Source organism: Canis lupus, chromosome 5, assembly GCF_003254725.2.
Source record: "Canis lupus dingo isolate Sandy chromosome 5, ASM325472v2, whole genome shotgun sequence".
NCBI lineage: Eukaryota > Metazoa > Chordata > Mammalia > Carnivora > Canidae > Canis > Canis lupus.
The window spans coordinates 51,129,808-51,148,789 of NC_064247.1; the positions used below are offsets into that span (position 1 = coordinate 51,129,808).

At 40.5% G+C, this 18,982-nt stretch overlaps 1 protein-coding gene and 1 long non-coding RNA gene across 14 annotated transcripts in view; one reads left to right on the plus strand and one right to left on the minus strand.

Annotated features, from left to right (window-relative positions):
- Positions 1-4,053: 4,053 nt before the first annotated feature.
- On the minus strand, positions 4,054-10,815 carry LOC112647114 (uncharacterized). Of its 5 annotated transcripts, none has more exons than XR_003128097.3 (5): positions 10,543-10,815; positions 9,377-9,577; positions 7,522-7,635; positions 7,148-7,338; positions 4,054-4,269 (listed from the first exon to the last, which is right to left on the minus strand). It is a non-coding gene; the product is annotated as an uncharacterized LOC112647114 (long non-coding RNA). The 5 variants fall into 5 exon arrangements; XR_003128098.3 differs by having other exon boundaries at positions 7,148-7,341; XR_003128100.3 differs by lacking the exon at positions 10,543-10,815 and adding an exon at positions 10,373-10,477.
- Positions 10,017-18,982, plus strand: part of MYSM1 (Myb like, SWIRM and MPN domains 1) — a 42,815-nt gene continuing 33,849 nt past the window's right edge. For 6 of the 9 annotated variants that reach the window (XM_049110378.1, XM_049110385.1, XM_049110380.1 and 3 more), the window contains exons 1-5: positions 10,017-10,144; positions 15,103-15,178; positions 16,812-16,882; positions 18,678-18,755; positions 18,847-18,870. In XM_049110378.1, the coding sequence (XP_048966335.1) occupies positions 10,062-10,144; positions 15,103-15,178; positions 16,812-16,882; positions 18,678-18,755; positions 18,847-18,870 (332 nt within the window). In that variant the 5' untranslated portion in view covers positions 10,017-10,061. Of the gene's footprint in view, positions 10,145-10,921; positions 11,001-15,102; positions 15,179-16,811; positions 16,883-18,677; positions 18,756-18,846; positions 18,871-18,982 lie in introns of all 9 variants that reach the window. The other 3 variants (XM_049110381.1, XM_049110379.1, XM_049110383.1) reach the window with 3 other exon arrangements.

An 18,982-nucleotide genomic window follows, 5' to 3' on the forward strand; every position in this document is an offset into this window, starting at 1 on the left:
GCGGGGAAAATAGAGAAAGGGAGAAGACAGGGTATAAGTAGAGAACTTACTCCTTGACTGGGACATTCTACCTAAAGGGAAGGAAACAAATAAACTAGGGATATCCTCACTTGGAATCCTGGGGTGGTGCCCAGCCCAGCGATAGGGAACAGGCACGTCAAAATCCTGCCTCTCGCTGGAGGCTAGCACGCCTCAGAGCACGCTGGGTGCTCTCAGCTCTCTGAACCTCAGAGCTGTTCTGAGTCACTTTCCCGCTGGCAGATTCGGGACACAGATACTCTCTCCGGGTAATGGATCTTTCTGTAAATAAAGATCGTTTAAGAAAACCAGACCCACTAGCTGCTTATGTTTGCCGGGAACAGAAACGAGTGTGTCTTTTCCCTTAAATCCTTTTTGTGTGCTTTTAAACCTTCCTGCTTGCACAACCTGAAAGAGAATTATTAAACCCCAGATTTAAAAAAAAAAAATTGTTCTGCAGCTTTAAAGTTTGCCTGCCTTACTCATCTAGTGGGGAGGATGTGGGTAGGGCCACATGATGTCAAGTAAGCAACAAAACCATGACATTCATCTCAGCCTGTAACTGACAGCACAGAGCCAGGATGACCAGAAATCACAGAGCCCTCCTCCAGGGCAGGTGGCAAAGGCTGGTCCCTGGTGGTCTTAGCCACAGCTCCCAGGCAGGCTAGTGCCCGTTTGAAGGAGGGGCTGTTTTGAACACAGACTTACAGCAGATGTGAGGGGCCAAACCAGCCCTGGTGTGTAGGGAGTGCAGTGGTAACCTAGACTGGCTGTAGCCCGAGGCTGCAGGATCTGTTAAGCACTTACCACTCGCCAGTCCCTGGTGAGGCCCGTCCACTTCCTTTATCTTTATTTCATTTTGTTTCAGATCATTTCATCTTCCCAGCAGCCCTCTGAGGTAGGGATCCTGACCCACCATTACAGACAGTGAAAGTGGGACTCAGTGACACGTACCCTCCAAATGCACCCTGCTAGTAAATGCAAATCTGCAATTCCCTCCTGTTCACTTTCCACTCCACTATTCACCATCTACTCCAGCAAACATCACCTTTGCCATTCAGAGAATCTGCCTACACTCCTAAGTGAGCAGACAAAGGAGAAATAAAGACAAAATCCCTGTAGAGGGGAGGATAGGGTGGGTGTGCCTCTGTCTGTAGTCTCCTGGGAAGAGCCTCAGGGACTCTGCTGGCTTTCCAAGGCCCCAAGCCAGAATGGGATGACACAGACCACAGGGTGCTTTGGGGGAGGGGGGGCAGCCCCTGCTATGGGGCTAATGAGGCGTAACCACCGCACTCCAGGCACCAGAGCCATCCAAGGCCTCTGGAATCTTTTATGGCAGGTCCACTAAAGTTGCAAATCCTAGTGGCCATAGTATATTTTCAAAGGCTTAACCAGCTCAGTAAGAAGAATGCTCTGGAATCTTCACTAATTCAGTGAGGTCTGTTTCCAAGACATGGGGCTTAGAGTCCAAGAATCTTACTGAGTATCATCTGGGCTGCTTAACAGAGGAAAAATCACAGCAAGTTCAAGGTGTCGGTGACTGTGATGGAAATGGGCTCTAGTGAGCATGAAATTAAATCAAATAAAAGCGTGGAAAACCTTGAAAAACCCCTTCCTGTCTTAAATGAAAGCCACAGAAAATGTATATGAGTAATTCCTTGATGTCCAATTTTTTCTATCAAAGTAAATCCTTTCAAAGGGTTAGAAGAGTTAGGGACAGCATGTGGCCTTTCAAACACACCCTCACATGTAAATAATTAACACAATATCTGTACTGTCAGGATTGTTTTTACTACCACATTTCACTAAACCATTATTTTAAAGAGGTCTTTGGTTTTCTTATGAATGTGAAAGAATATAATCCATGGCATGGAAACAAACATATATGAAACACATTGTGGAAAATCGCACGTGATAAGTTCTCAAGTCAGTATGAAGAAAAGACGGTAATGTGATATTTTCATCAATGTTGAATTGTAACTGGGTCTATTTCATGATACTTCGCAGGGTTCTGTGATGGATGATGAAACTCTTATCCCATGAAATGCCCTATGTCAGAGCGGGTGAAGATACATAGAAATCCATTTAGTATAATTCAACAAACATTTACTGAGCACATACATGTACCAGGAATTCTATCGAGTATTAGAAAGAATGAAAGTTGAACAAGTCAAATCCATATCCCCACACCGCACCCCCTATCCCACTTCCAGCCCCTTGAAGCTCACAATGTGGGTGAGATGAAATTGCAGGCATCAATTTCAAGTAACGTATTTTCTCAAATCTCTGAAAACAGGATGCATCTTACAATCAACAACATGTCAGAATGTAATTGGCAGAGCTTTTTCTTTCTTAATGGCACATAAAATAACAGAATAACTTACCATCCATGACAATAAAGTTTAGATTCAATGAAATATGATAATTATTGCATAAGGCAGAACAGAGACAGTGCTAAAACAAAGAGATCCAAAATTTCCTTTCAAACTGAAATGTATTGTCCCTCCCTGGAAGAGTTTTTGTAGTTGAAGAACTTAAGCCCTTAATGGGTAATTCAAGGTAAATAAGTAGGAATGATTACACAAAAGCACTTATAAATTGTTTTGTTCATAATAATAAAACAATGAAAGTGCACTGGTATTTCACACAACTTTAAGCAACAGTAATGGATATTATAAAATTCATTTCTATTTATTTTGCTTCTTTGAAAATTTTCAGGATTTCAGGACTTCTCTTCTGGTCGGAATAAAATTTGTTTTACATACCTGCTGGTAATATGCACACTAGGAGAGGTTTTATTTTCCAGAATTGGGCCTTTCACCCAAATATTCAATTTTCTCTTGAGTGCATGGCTTACAGTTATTACTCAGTCCATGGGTCATTGACTTCCCAGAAATGAAAAACAATGTGAATGCTTATTTTTTAATAGCATTTTATATTGTTTTTTAAGTAGGCTCCATGCTCAATGTAGGGTTTCAGCTCATGACCCTGAGGCCAAGAGTCGTTCGCCCTACAGGCTGACCTATCTGGGCGCCCCTAGAACAATGTGAATATTTATGATGAGAAACAAATAACAAAGAAAACTTTGGGGGAACATTTTTTTTCAATATTTTCAGCTTAGTGTATTTCTGATAGGTATTTCTCAATGAACAAATCTTCTCACTAGTTTTCTCCTCTTCATATCCTCTATATACCCTATGCTGCAGCCACAGCAGGTTGCTGCAAATCCCTAGCCCTGCCTTGTACTGTCCATGCCTCATTGTCTTTGCTCCTGCCTTTTTTTTTTTTTTTTTTAATCTTTTTTGCCTGGAATGCACTTACCCTCTTTCTACACTTGGAAAGCTGTTGCTCAGCTTTCAAAAACCAAGTCTAATATCACTGTCTTCTCTTAGCTTTCCCAGGAAAGAAGGGTCTGGGACCCGGGCTTCAGACACTCATTTGTTTGGGAAGTAGTCCCAAGGATTATGAAGGACAGGAAAGAGCATAACAGTAAAGGAGGGAAGGTCAATTCAAGAGTAAGTTACTGCTTTGCTCTATTCTGTAAATAAAGGGGCTCCATCCTATTGGATTTGCTCCCCATTGGTCAACTCCCCCCACCACACACACACACACATCAGTGTTAACACCCTTGCTTTCCTGCATTGTGCGTGAGTGTACTTTCTGGTGCAGAAAGTAGGAGATGTGTGGTGCTGTCAGGGTACACCTGTGTGAAGCTGGTTGCCATGGCAATCATTGAAGTAAAAGTGATCTAAAGAGGATGACAGGCAGTGCACAAGAGGTCATTTTCCTAACTTGCACAGAATTAGCCTTGCCCCATCACACCTCCATGGTGCCAGTCACAGACCTCTGCTTCATGGCCTTTGTTCTGTCGCTTTGTGATGATCCATTCATATATTGAGTATGAATTTCTAATCAGTGGTGACAAGATCTTGTTCATTTCAGAGCCTACTGAACTCAGCAGAGTAAACAGCAAGCAGCATATGGACTTAGGACCCCTCAATGTGGTAAAAAAAAAACACACATTTTAAATTAATGGGAAGTGTTATGGCAGCCAGTTTATTTCTCAAGTAGCCAATATGACCATTCAAATGAGAACTCAGGATGCAGTTTTAAAAAAGGAGAAATAGGTCGGGTGGGCTCAAAACAAAAAACAGCATAGACAAAGATGTACTCATCCATGATCCCGGGAAAAAGGAATTATTTTAACAAAAGTATCAGTTATAGTTCGTGGAATTTTTTTCTTCAGGAAACCTGACAAAAAAAGAAACATTACGTGGGTCATGTTACCAACCACTCCGTTTATAATCCTAAATACATTTCAGTATGTAACTTATATTGCTAATATCTATCTTTAATCTCACTGGAGCCCTACAGTGACTCCCCAGTTCACTCAGAATGAAAACTATTGTCCTTACAATGACACCTACAGCTCTACGAAATGTGGTCCTGTTACCTTTCTAGCCTCCTCTCCTCCTGCTCTTCTGTGTGTTCACTTTCCTCCACCTTGCGGGCCTCCACCAGGGACACTCCCACCCAGAGTGTATGTACCAGCTCTTTCTTCCATCTGATCATTTTCTCCTGACATCAGCTTGGCAACTCCCTCAGCATGGCAAGACTGCTCAAATGCCTCCTTCCCAACAAGGTCTATGCTGAACCTCCTTTTTTTAAATTTTTTTTTATTTTATTTATTTATTTTTATTTTATTTATTTATGATAGTCAGAGAGAGAGAGAAAGGCAGAGACATAGGCAGAGGGAGAAGCAGGCTCCATGCACCGGGAGCCCGACGTGGGATTCGATCCCGGGTCTCCAGGATCGCGCCCTGGGCCAAAGGCAGGCGCCAAACCACTGCGCCACCCAGGGATCCCTGAACCTCCTTTTTAAAACCTGCACCCCTACACCGCTCTGAACTCTTGAGGTCCATGTCCTGCCCTACTTTTTTTCTCTTTTTCCATAGCACTTAATCATCCTCAACAAATATGTAATTAATTTATTATGTCTATTGTTTCTCTTCCCCTTTGCTAGGATGTGACTTCTATCAGGGTAGGAAACTTTGCCCTTTTTATTTATTGGTGTATCCCAAATGTGCAGAATAGTTTTTGACACATAGGTGTTCAATAAACACTTACTGAAGGGATGCCTGAGTGGCTCAGCAGTTGAGCGTCTGCCTTCAGCTCAGGGCGTGATCCCAGGATCTGGGATCAAGTCCCACATCAGGCTCCTTGCAGGGAGCCTACTTCTCCCTCTGCCTCTGTCTCTGCCTCTCTGTGTCTCTCATGAATAAATAAATAAAATCTTAAAAAAAAAATAAACACTTAATTGAATGAAATATCTTGAAGCTTTGAGATAACAATATGCTTCACAATATAGAGGACATGCTGTCCATCCAAACGCCGGTAGGGCACCTACTGTGTGCTAGGTGTGGATAACATAGACATGGTTCCTGTCGTCAAGGAAGTCTCAGGCTAGTGTGGACACAGGCAGGGCCAGACAATTACTGGCCAGAGTGACAGGCCCTCTGACACAAGCCTTGCTGTGGCTTTTGGGTCACAGAGACGGGGGTTTGTATGGTCGGGCAGGAAGATGTTATGCAAGAGCACCACACTGAAGCTGACTCTTCCTATAGAAAGGGAACTATTTAGTAAAAGGAAGGACATTGGACTGGATTTTGTGCACACATACTTGCTCATGTGCGAGTTATAAAAATGAGAGTCATAACAGTTTTACATTTCATCTTAAACACCCCTTCAGAATCATTACAGAATGAACTTTTCCCCTTGAGTTGGTTACTTGCTTTCTGCCTCCCCTCTCTCCCCTCCAAAAGTATAGGCAGTGTATAAAATAAATATACAGGCAATAAAACTTCATACATCTCTCCTTCACTAATGAGGAGAGACTTTGAGAATCTATGTAGGTTTATAATTGTTCCTTTGTCTATTGCGTTATGTATTTCTTGTCAGGATCATAATGCAATTGTTTTATACATATATATGTATCATGAATTTATATAGTTCTCATTTAAAATATCCATTGATTATGTGTTTATAAAGGAAGTTTTCTGTATTCAACTATTAAAAGAAACCTCTGGCTTTATTTTTTTCTACTTGTTTCACTCATTCATTCAACAAACTATTATTATTATTACATTGTTTAAAAGATTTTATTTATTTGAGAGAGAGAGAAAGAGATATCAGAGAGAAGGACAGGGGGAGAAGCAGATTCCCTGCTGACCAGGGAGCCCTACACGGGGCTTGATCCCAGGACCTGGCTCCATCATGACCTGAGCCAAAGGCAACCACTTAACCCACTGAGCTACCCAGGTGCTCCTCAATGAAAGAATTGTTAAGTGGTTATTATGTATCAGGCATTGTGCTGGGTGCTATGGATACAAAGAGGAACAGAAACATGTTCCCTACCCTTAAGACGTTAGTAGTGCAACAGGCAGACTAGTGGAAAAATCAGAACACTGAAGTCCTACATTTAGTAGGAGAGAACGATTTAGGGCAATAGTTACAATGTGCAGGTCAGATGTAGCCCACATACGTGTTCATTTGGTCCAATAGTGTATTTTAAAAATTTGAACTGTTTTTCACAAATTAATTTTGATTTCTGGCTTGACTTAAAAGACGAATCAGAAGGCTTGGCAACTCTGAGCCAGAGTTCCAAAATGGCAACAGTTAACTAAAGCTGAGTCAGAATCAGCCCATTCAGAGGGAGAGAGATGGGGAGCTAAGGGCAGAAGGCAGAGTGCCCCTGAATGTGGATGGGCTGGGAACTGGGGAAGTGTGGCAGATTCCAGGCAGAGAGAATATTTTGGTTATGGTCCATATTTAACTAAGCATCCAACCATATACAAACCCACACAGACTTTGACAATTCCATCCCCGTCTTGCCCATGACAGCATTCATAAATGTCTGTGAAATGAACACAATCAAAGAATTTTACCTCTGGAGATTATTTCATAAGTCATTTTATAAATGAAGAAGCAGCAGTCTAGAGGGGTTGAGTAATTTGCCCGATGCAGTGCCGACATGAGCCTATAGCTGTTAACAGATTGTACTAAAGGCCTGAGGGAACAGAGGGGAATTGCAACATAGAACAGTATAGTGGGCATCTGTTGTTTTACTTACCCAGCATCCATTCTTCCTCCCTCTGGAAACAGTACCCTTATTTTGCTCCAGGAGCCACCACTCCTCATTCCATGTGCTGCTGGTGGAACTGAGTCCACCTGGCTTCTTAGATGGCATGTGACCCAAGCCCAGCCAACCACACGCATCCTCCTGGAGCTACTGAGAAAGAGGCATCATCCTACCAATGGCAGCTGCTGGAAAGAAACAACGCAATTCTGAATGATGCTATTAGAACCTAACCTAAGACACCATGATGTAAGGAAAAAAAATAAAAAATAAAAAAAATAAAACACGGTAAGCCCAGATTCTTGGGTAAATTGCTTAACTATTCTGAACCTCAGTTACCACATCTGTAAGTGAAAATAATTCCTTACCTCAAAGGGCTGCAAAGAAATAATGTCTGTAAAATGCCTGGCACACAGTAGGAGCTCATTAATGTTGGCATCTTCACTTTCCCTTCCGAATAATGTCAGATGGATGTAGCATTACTGTAATTAAAATGTAAGAAGTGCATTGGCAGACGTTCCTTACAACATATTGAGAACAGCTTTTTCAGTAGCTACCTTATGCGATTTCAGGGAACTGGGGAGGGAAAATAAAATAAAATGCAGCTTGTTTTCCTGGAACAATTCAAGCCATATCCAATGCCTGCCAAGTGTAGCTCCTAAGTCTACGTCTGCATTCATCTATTATTTCACCTCTGTGTAGATAAAGTGGTTTTCCTACCCGCTCACTGGCCATTTTCTTTTTAAAATGGGAACTCTTAAATCCCTGGCAATCATTTAGCTGACAGTTTGGATCATAATGTAACAATAACATTAGTGAGCAGTTGTGTGACAGTTCCTGCTTTTAAAGCACTTTACAAATCTGGGCTAATTAGCATGAACGCTAACATGCCAGCTTTTCATGGATTAATATTGCAATTATACTTTGCTTTTTCAATAAAAATGCAGTGATCCCTTTTCTCCAGAAATAGGGAGAAATGAAATGAATAAACTGTCTTTTCAATGGATTCAAACACTACGCAGTTAAAATGTGAGTCAGATACTTTGACTAAATGTTCCTCTAAAAACATTTGTGAAGACTTACAGGTACGGCACCTCTCGCAAATTCTGTTTCAGCATCAATGAGGGAAATAGAGGGACAGAAAATAATGTGGGACAGAAAAGGAATTTGTAAACTCAAGGTAAGTTTCCAACCTTCAAAATACAGTTTCCACTCATTTCTAGATTTAAGCACCTCAAAGAAGTCTGAAAATTATGATTATGATTTACTCTTAAGCCAGATGAGAAAATACCAGTTTACGTAGTATTGCAAAAGACCTTATTCTTTCTGTTGTGAATTAAAATACAATAGATTAAGTATAGAAGGATAAAGACTTGGGTTGGGATCCCACCTCTAGTACTCAGCTATAGAACTGTAATTTTTCTGAATTTTGGTTTCCTCACTTCTAAAACAGAGGCTGGGGTAGGGTGATAATACTTACTTTGCATGATTCTTGGGAGGTCCAAAAGTGATAACACCTTACACAATATCGGGGATATGACAAGTGATCATATTAGCCCTGACCCACCCTCTCTATTTGTAATTAATCTTCCTTCCTTTCTGCTCTAAAATTAATCTGACATTCATTCAGTTTCAGTTTACAGAAAGCAGGGCATCATAGTGAATGAAAATGTTTGTGTTAGGTATTATAAATAACTAAATTTAAAGGGCCAAGAATAATCATAAAAGTTCATTGTGAAGGGAAGAGTCATATGTTTATACGATCACTTGAAAACTCCTTCGAACATACTATGAAACATACTATGAAAACATGCTATGAAACCTAGAGATATCTCAGTTAAATCTGATCATTTTGTCCTCTGTTCTCTGTGCAAAGTTAGCAAAAAGTGATGTGAGGAGGTATAACAGTAGAAAGGCTGGCTGAGACAGAAGGCTGTCTTGAGCACACTTAAATTGTTTCATTCATTCATTCATTCATCAGTTCAACATTTATTGAGCACCTATGACATGTCAGACACCATACTGAATGTTGCCAGTATGAGGACTAGTACAAGGAATAGCAGCTATAGCTTTTGTACTTTAAGGATTCACAGTCTCGTGCTGGAGCCAGACAAGTGAATGAACAGTTACAATAATGCGAGCGATAAATGCTAGTAGGTGCATACTCAAGGCCAGTATCTAATTTCTTGAGAAGTCATAAATTCTCTGAGAGAAATGGTTTACCTTTTGCAGTTCCTGCCACATGATTTGTAGAGGGTGAGCACTCAGTACAGGATCAAAAGACCCATATTCTGGTCCCAGCTCCGTCTTTGACTAGCTATGCATTCTTTGATGGTCATTGCAGTTTTCTGAGCCTCAGTTTCCTCATCTGTAAAGTGTTGATACCAGTTGATACCAGTCCTCCCTGGGTTATTGTAAACATCACTGGTCATGAGAAAGAATTTTTAATTAATTGTAAAGACCTCTATAAACTAAGTCACATTCTTAAATGTTTTTTTTTTTTTTTGTATTTTAAAATGGAAGTTGTTTAGTACTTCACATAATCGCTGAATCATCCTTTTCCTTAAAGAAAACAAAAAAGAAAGAAAGAAAACCAACAGGTAAGGGTCCTTCATTGGACCCCAAGCAGGTCCAGCTTCATCTTTTTAGCAATCCAGGTAGCCATTTACTATTATCCCCATTTTACCAATGAGAGAAGTGAGGAGCCAAGAATTTGCCCCGGAGCACAGCCGCTTCCAAGCCCAGGGTGTGTATCTGAGGACCAAGCCTCAGAGAAGGCCGCGCTCTTTTCCCTGGAGGCCCCGCCCCCCGCCCTGGAGGGGGCTGGACGAGGCTTAAGCCCCGCCCCATGACGCACGCGGCCCCGCCCCCAGGCCTCCACCTCTCGCGGGATCTCTCGGGAGGACGGATGGGGTTAGGTCCCATCATGGCGGCTGAAGAGGCGGATGTGGATATCGAAGGGGACGTGGTGCCAGCCGCGGCACAGCCCGGGTGAGGCGTAGAGACCGGGTCTCGCAGGGACGGGGAGGAGCGCGGGCGCGAGGAGAGTACCCCAGAGAGGCTTGGGGTCCGGCAGGGACCCGGGGCGCGGAAGCCCATCCGCCGGGCCAGGGTGTCCCGGCGGCCGGACCGGCGCCGCGCCCACACGGCCTGGCCTGTAAGCTGCCGCTGAGCCGGGCGGGCGGGGACCCGGGGCTCGTGTCGGACGGCCGTTCCCACCTCTGGCCGCGGTATTCGGAGCGCGCCGACCTCGCCTAGCACACTGCACTCTGACCAGCGATTAGATTGCTACTTCCGTGGTGTCCACGCCGGAATCCACCCCGCCCCCCCCCCCCCCCCCCCCCCCGGTGGACGGCGACCTGACCCAGGGCGGAGCCTCTGCACCGCACCTGAGCCGCGGGATCCCTGTTCCCAGCGCTTGTAAGCCCGGTGACCTTGGCCGTGCCGTTTCTTTGCCTCCCGACGACAGGTTTCCTCCCCGACCTGGGGTTAGTTGTGAAGAACTTCCAGGGAGGCAGGGCCGCACAGCTCTGGGGTCTCCAGCGTGGGCCGGCCTTGCCCGTCCCTTAGCCCCGTGACCTTGGGCCAGACAGGTAACTTGCCGGGGCTTCAGACAGCTAGCTCCTGGGGAAGCTGACAGGCCTGGTGTGTGCCTCCCAGGGTCATTGTGACCTATCGGTAAATGTTTTCCCTTCTTCCCCACCTCCTTACCCTCGCGTGAAGGGTATCGTGAGAACCTAGTGAGGGCCCACGGTTTATTTAATGCAGATTTCCTGCCGAACAGGCCAGTGTGGTTCCAAGCAGCATCCTCCAGCTTGAGAGATCCAGCCCTTTGCTTGCTTTCCAAGTAAGAAATCGATGCATACTATCTTCAAAATGTGCTTGCCCAGCCACCGTTTAGGATTGGAAAGAGGCCTGGACTGGTCAGGAATCACAAGTTCTAAACTGAGCCAGTTTATGTTGCTTATAAAATATCAACAACCAAAAAAATAAAATAAAATAAATAAAATAATAAAATAAAAAACAACCTCGTTAGAAGTCTGTTAGGTTGACTGAACCATGGGGAATCGCCAGTCTTAGACCATTTTTAGCTTTAAAATAAATGGTAAAATTTCATTCATTCCAACCTCATAGTAGGGCCTCTATAAATTATGGAGAGCAGTACCCGCTCTGCCCCTGGGGGACTAAAGTAGCGGGTGTAAAGTTCTGCTGAACCCTGAAACGGTATAAAAATGTGAGGAGTAATTAAATTCATATGGTCATTCTCTCCCAAACCTTTAGGCAAAGCAGTCCAAAGCTATACTGGTAAATAGGGAACTTTTATTAACAATCATTTTTCAAATAGTGAAAGGGAATAAAGGGGAAAGGAAAGAAAATGAGTGAAAATACCAGTGAAGATGACAGAACATGAGAGACACCTAACTCTGGGAAATGAACGAGGGGTGGTGGAAGGGAAAGTGGGCGGGGGATGGGGTGATTGGGTGACAGGCACTGAGGGGGGCACTTGAGGGGATGAGCACTGGGTGTTATGCTGTATGTTGGCAAATCGAACTCCAATAAAAAATATACAAAAAAAAAACCAATCATTTTTCACATTTGTGTAGATCAAGTTATCAGGTTAGTTTTAGTGCTCTTGCTTGCATGATTTAATTTACTTTTCACAGTAAGTCTGACAAGTAGGCAGGGATACTTACCTGCAGTCCAGAGAAAAGTGAATTGGCCTTGGAATCACAAAAGGTCATCTGAGAGCCGTGGCTCTGCCCCTTTTCCATGGGTTCTTCTTTATTTTTCTGATCATGTTTAATTTTTCTGCCTTCCTTTTTTCTTTCCTTTCTCTTTCTATTATGCTCGAGCCTTAAATCTTCTGGTGACGCTTATGATCATCTTAGACTCACGCAAGCCAGATTACAAAGGGTATTGGTCCCTGACGGTGAGAGCCATTGCCTTACCCAACTCCAAGGAACATCATTAACATTATATTTTGGTGAATGGTGCCCTCTGAAATGTGTTGGTACAGCTAATGATAATATCTGTGGAACCCTTGAGGATTAATTGAAAACACGCTTTTAAGTACTTGTGAAATTCTAGGTACCAAAGTTAAGAGGTGGCACTGAAACCTTGATTTCCCTTTCACTTCTACCTTTCCTCCTCATCTTCCTTTTCTCCTATTTGTCCTTTAAATCAGTGTTCCAAGGGGTTTTGTCATAAGACTTCTCACTCACCACACAGTCCCTGGTTATATCATCTCTCAAGACTTTAATTTCGTTAGGTTGGATCATATAAAGTTTTGTCACTGTTCAACCATTTTTGACCATTAAAAAAAATGGTGATTTCCTAAAGTTCCACCTATTACATACTGATGTTTCCCAAATCTGTCACCAACCCAAAGCTCTCTCTTGAGCTTTAGATCCATTTATCTAATTCTCTGAATCTGTCTGTTCTTGGATGTTCCACAAGCATCTCAATCTCCGCTTATAAACGTTTCCCACTATACCTGCCATCTGCTTCTCCAAGTTCTCTAGTTCAATAAATGGCACCATTCACCCAGTAACTCAAGGCACGGACCTACACTTTATCCCTTTTCTGTACCTCTTTCCTTCCACCCTTCTATTAGTTGCTAAAGGTCTGTTAATTTGAAGTGTCCTCTCAAATGTATTCACTTTGCTGTTCACACTGCTTATTCTGTAGGTCTAAGTTACTGTCACTTCTTTAGTATTTATATAATCACTTCCTTTTAACTGCTCCTTGTCTCTTTAGCTCCCTTCTATTCTTTTTTTTTTTTTTTTTTTTTTTAAGATTTTATTTATTTACTCATGAGAGAGGCAGAGACACAGGCAGAGGGAGAAGCAGGCTCCATGCAGGGAGCCTGATGCGGAACTCAATCCCGATCCCAGGACTCCAGGATCACTCCCTGAGCTGAAGGCAGGAGCCCAACTGCTGAGCCACCCAGGCGTCCCACCCCCTTCTATTCTTGCCTGAAATTAGAGCAGTCTTTGTTACATCCAAATCTCATCATATTATTCCCTTCAAACTTCGATTTGCTTTATGAGAAAATCTTCCTTCCTTCCTTAACTCCTACAGATGTGGATGATCCATGTCCCACCTACCTTGTTCATTTAGTCATTCAACAGATGTTGACTGAGCACCTTTTCTATGCCAAGGCTTGCGTCTCTAGCAGTTCCAAAACTAACTCCTTGCTCTTATAGAACTAACATTTTTATTGGGTAAGAAACAGTAAAACTTACATGTGGGCCAGATGGGGATAACTGGAAAAAGATAGAGAAGAGAAAGTGGTTGTTGTGTTAGCTTTATCATGTATACTTACCCTGGAAAAGTGGCCCTGGAACTATAGGACTTCAGAGGTCAGCATGGATGTAGTGGTAGGCTGAATTTGAAAAGGGAAGAAGCCATAGAATTAGCAACCAATTGAATGTACATTGTGAGGAAAATATGGGCAGGCTCAGATTTCTGGCTTGGGCAACTAGCAGAATGGATATGCCTTTGTCTGAAACAGGGAACAATGGAAGAGTAGCAGATTTGACAGGAATTTCTCAGGGAAGGTTTAAACTTGTTAATTTGTGCTATCTATGGGGATTCAGGTAGGTGTCCAGATGTATACACCAGAGGTATGGAAGTTGCTAATCCTTATTGAGGAGCTCTGTGTAAAGAGATGTCTGCATTAAGTGAGGGGCGCCACTCCTGAAATGAGGGGCGCCTGGGTGGCTCCATCATTTAAGCATCTGCCTTTGGCTCAGATCATGATCTTGAGGTCCTGGGATCAAGCCCCCCACATCAGGCTCTCTGCTCAGCAGGTAGTCTGCTTCTTCCTCTCCTGTGTTCTAATCTCGCTTGCTCTCTATCTCAAATAAATAAAATCTTTAAAAAAAGAAAGACCGGAAGTGATACTAGTCCCACTTTCTGCATCCTTATCCTTGGCAGACCTCATTAAGCAAAGGTTTCCTTCTGCTGATCCATGTCTCAGAATCCTTTCTTTAGCATTCCTGGCAGCCTCTACCAAATCAGAGCTAACACCTGAATTAAAACCTTTTGCCATCAACTGAGGGAAGTTACTGCTTTTAGTTTATTGTAGAAAGCCCATTAGTTCCACAACTTATTGTAACCACTTTAGAATTAATTGAAGATTCAAAAAGATAAAGCTTTTTGCAGTCTGAGAGGTACAAAAATTCTTATCACAGACTAGGTCTGGGAAAAGTCAGTAATTTTCTGGGAAACTTTATAACTTCAAGATATAAAAAAACAAATATTGAATTTAATTATATCATAGTTTGGTCTTCTAAAACTTTTCATCTTTTTTGTAAGAAGTGAACAAGGTGACTTTAGAGAATTTTTATTAATTCAGTGAAAGGAGTGAGAATTAACAAAGTTTAATCCCCCATGAACATAGAAAAGGCCCCAAATAACCCAAGTTAATTTTTTTTATTAATATCAAATTTTCTTTTTATTGTCCTGTTTTTTTTTATTTTGGATCTTTGATCATCTTTTTTTTTTTTTTTTTGGCATTTTTCAGGGCAGCGCTGTTATTGATGACTTTTATGCTTTAGCTATCACTAAAAGAATTGATTGTAAATTTGAATTCCTATATACATATGGATGCTCCTCAAAAGAACTCTGAAGTGTTGGTTCATGGCCATAGAGCATGTTGTGGTTGCTGCTTTGGGGTATTTTTTTTCATGAAGTTATTTCTTAGGAAACAAGAGAAGAGAACAGACTTTGCTGGTTAGCAGTTGAGATAGGGTGGCTTAAAGACAGTTTATATTCCACAAATTAAAGAAATAGAGGAGGCATTTCTGCAATGTTAAGTCTCTTAGGAGAAGAGGGGAATGAAATATTTGTTTAACATCTGTACCCTGCCAGTCACCGTGCTGTTTAAATGGTACTTATTAATCGGTATAATAGCACTTTTTTACCCATTTTCTTAATTATTACAGAAGTGATGGAAATACAGCATCTGTTTTACAAGATCACTATCTTGATTCATCGTGGAGAACTGAGAATGGTCTTATTGTAAGTATTTTATGAAAATAATAGGTGCACTAAGCTTTTAAAAAGAATACCTCTTTTTTCCTTAGTGCTAGTTCTCAGCAGTTCCAGGGGTAATATGCCAAAAACATTTTTCTTACTTTAAAAATAAACTTATTCTTATTTCTTTTGACTTTGAAATGACCTGTTGGGAAACAACTTTGGAGCCACCTAGATTTAGGTACAAATCCTCGTTCTACGACTTACTAGATTTGTGAACCTCCTTTTCTTCATTTAAAAGATGGCGATCATTGCAGGGTTCATTTCTTTCATATAGCAGTTATTTATTGAATACTTACTATATGCCAGACACTACACTGGGTTTGGGGGATACAGCTATAATCGAGACAGACATAGTCTTGCTCTCAAGTTGCTTATGCATTAAAAGGGAATTAGGCAATAAACAGGTAGACATAGTAATTATAGACCATAAAGAAACCTGAGATGCTGGCTGAGAGTAACAAGGTGGGGAACCTATTTTAGATAAAGTTGTCATTGAGGGAAACAGAAGGTGACAGTTAAGTTGAAAAATAATAGGAGTAGATGTGTGAAGAGTTGAGGAAAAACATTCTAGGCAGAAGGAATAGCAGCACAAAGGCTCTGTTTGAAAGCCAGTGTCTAGAATATGGTAGGAAAGGGGGGAGTGGCAGCTGTGACAGGGTTGGAGAGGCAGACCAGAGTTCTGTCATGCTTGTATGAAGCAAGAGTAGAATCAAAAGACCAGTTAGGAAACATCTGTGGTAATCTAAGCAAGAGTTGGTGGTAGCTTGGCTGAGATTGTTGTAAAGATGGATAGATTTTAATTCTATTTTGGAGGTAGAACTGCTTGGTAGATTGGATATAAGATTGAGAAAAAAAGGGAAGAATCCAGGATGATTCCTAGGTTTCTAGGTGAAATAACTAGGTGACTAATACTGCTATTTACAAAGTTGGAGACATAGGGAGAAACTGTTAAAGGTAGATGTTAGCGAGATTTGAATATGTTAACTTTGAGAAGCCTACTAAATATCCAGGTGGACATTGTGAATGGTCAATTGGACATAACAGTCTAGATAGAAAGAAGAGCTTGAAGTGCTTGAAGAGCTTGAAGAGTTTCAAGCCCTAGATAGAGCTTGAAGAGACCTGAGCTGAGAATTTTCTAGATAGAAGAGCTTGAAGAGACCTGAGCTGAAAATTTTCTAGATAGAAGAGCTTGAAGAGATCTGAGCTGCAAATTTTTAAGTTTTGAGGGCTGAAAACATGTATGACCACTTACGGAGAGATTGTGGCTCACGGGAAAAAAAAAAGAATTGTGAGTTTTGAAGATAGGGTGAAATTTCTAGCAACATGCTCACTACCTGATACTTCTCATACTTGATTGATAGCTGTTACAACTTTACCATGAGTAGGAGCCTGAGCCTTGGAATCCAGCAGTCCTGTGTCATATCTCTACTCCTTCACTTGAAACACTTGCCTTGCTATGGATGCATCAGTGAAGTAATAATTCCTATCTCACAATGTTATCCTGGGAGTCAGATATGTCTGCATAGTAAATGGTAACTTTATTGTTTTAAACATAGAAGATAATTTCAAAAACCAGTTAAGTAAAAAGAAAAATACATTCTTTTTTTTTTAATAGCCTTGGACTCTGGATAGCACCATCAGTGAAGAGAACAGAGCTGTCATTGAGAAGATGTTGTTGGAAGAAGAGTATCCTTTAATGATTATAAGGAAAATAAAGGTTGCAGGATTAAAAGTTTATAAATGCAAGACTTAACAAAAGAGACTACTGTTGTTACTAGATGAACCTTATTTGGCCCCAGGTTATAATTACATCGTGTGGTACCTACCTATGCAAAAAGCATTTTATTCCTCTGTTTATTTCTCTGTTTTACTACAGAATCTGAGATGTAACCCAATATGTTTGAGTTTCTGTTGTCACCTAACTCTGTACTATCTGAATGTTGAGTAGAGATTATAGAATATTTTAAAATCAGCTAGAACCTTTAGTCCATGTCCAAGATCATTTAGTCCAAGCTTCCATCTTCAGTTTTAGAAGCTAAAACGCAGAGATGTTAATTTATCCAGGGACACAATTAGAATATGTAAAAGTTCTCACTTCTTACTCTACCAGTTTACAGGTGTTATGTGGGAGGAATCTAAGTAAAAAGCACAAAACAAATACTGCAGGAAGATTTTCCCTTCAGAAGTTGTAGATCTTTATCCACAGTTTAGCCACTAGCTTCTTGTCCTTGTTTCTCTCATCTATTTGGTAATGGAAACTTAACTTCTTTGGGACTCCATTTTCTTATATGCAAAATGAAAGGATTGAATGAGCTGATTTCTGATTTTGATTTTTAACTATTAATAATAGTCTAATAAATACTGGTTTATTTTTAACTCTCATCTGTATTTTATGGATATCCTCCTTTTTAAGCCAGAATTTCTCTGTTCCCTTTATTCCCAGTTATTGCTATTATTGATTTCAGAGTGTCTACACCTTTAATTATCATAGGTTACACTTTTTAGACTTTTTTATTCTCTTTCTTTCCCCAAACATCACAGCCTAGATCATTGCTTTTCAGTAGAAAAATAGTGCAAGACTCATATATCATTTAAAATTTTCTCATAGCCACATTTAAAACAGGTGAAATCCATTTTAATAAGATACTTTATTTAACCCAGTATATTTAAAATAATATTTAAACGTTTAACAGAAAAAATTTATTGAAGTTTTTACATTCTTTGTTTATATGTAGCTATTGGCTGATACATTGAACAGTGTAAGTCTGTTACGAATGAACACTTAAGTAGTCACAGGTTCACTTCCAGATTTAGAAACAGAAAAAATGAGAGTAAGAACTAAGTGAGCTCTTGCAGTACAGGGATCTTTTCTTAGATCTTCATCCTCAGCTCCTTGTACTTAGCATATTGCCTGACATACAAGATATATAGTCAATATTTATTAAGGGAAGCATATGTCAGACTAATTGAGGAGTATTACAGTAGGCCAGTTTTAAGAAGTTCAAGGGGGAATGTCCATGGTAGATTTGACTTGAATTATTTTTATTAACGTAGAGAATACCCTAAACTCTGTTACCTTTAGAACTATGAAAATATACTCCCTAGTTAATTCTGGATAACCAATCAAATTCATCTATTACATTCTCCATATTTTAGGAAAAATTTAAGTGAAACACTGTGACTATTTCTTCTCTTAGACACTTCTAGTAAGGAATATAGGAGAAGCTAACATTTATGTAGCACATTTTGTGCAGGTCCTATGTTTGTGTGGTTTCACATGTAGTATTTAATCCATATAACAGCCTTGTGAGGTATAAATATTTTTATCATAGTTTTTGCCTATCTGGAAAAGGTTTTAAGAAAAATTAGTTTAGCTAGGATTCAAGTATGATTTTCTTGAATAAGTGCCTATTTAATAGAAGTCACACAAAAACGATATGATTTTATTATTATTTTTTAAGTTTCTTTAATAATTACACAGGTATTACTTATCTAAAAACTCACTTCCAGAAAAATTCTGGCTTGATCAAAAGGAAGATGATAAAAAATACATGAAGAGGTAAATCAATTTTTAATATTTTTAGAAGTCTGAACTATATTTTTAAAAACATATTGAAAAGCTTCCTTATTTTCTTTTTCATGTGGTGCAGCCTGCAGAAAACAGCAAAAATCATGTATGTACTTCTATGTTTTATATTGTAAAGTTATAGGAGAATTAAACAAAAATTATAGTTGGCCTGTAGAAAAACTCTTGACCTTGGGTTGTACAAAACTATAAAATCAAAA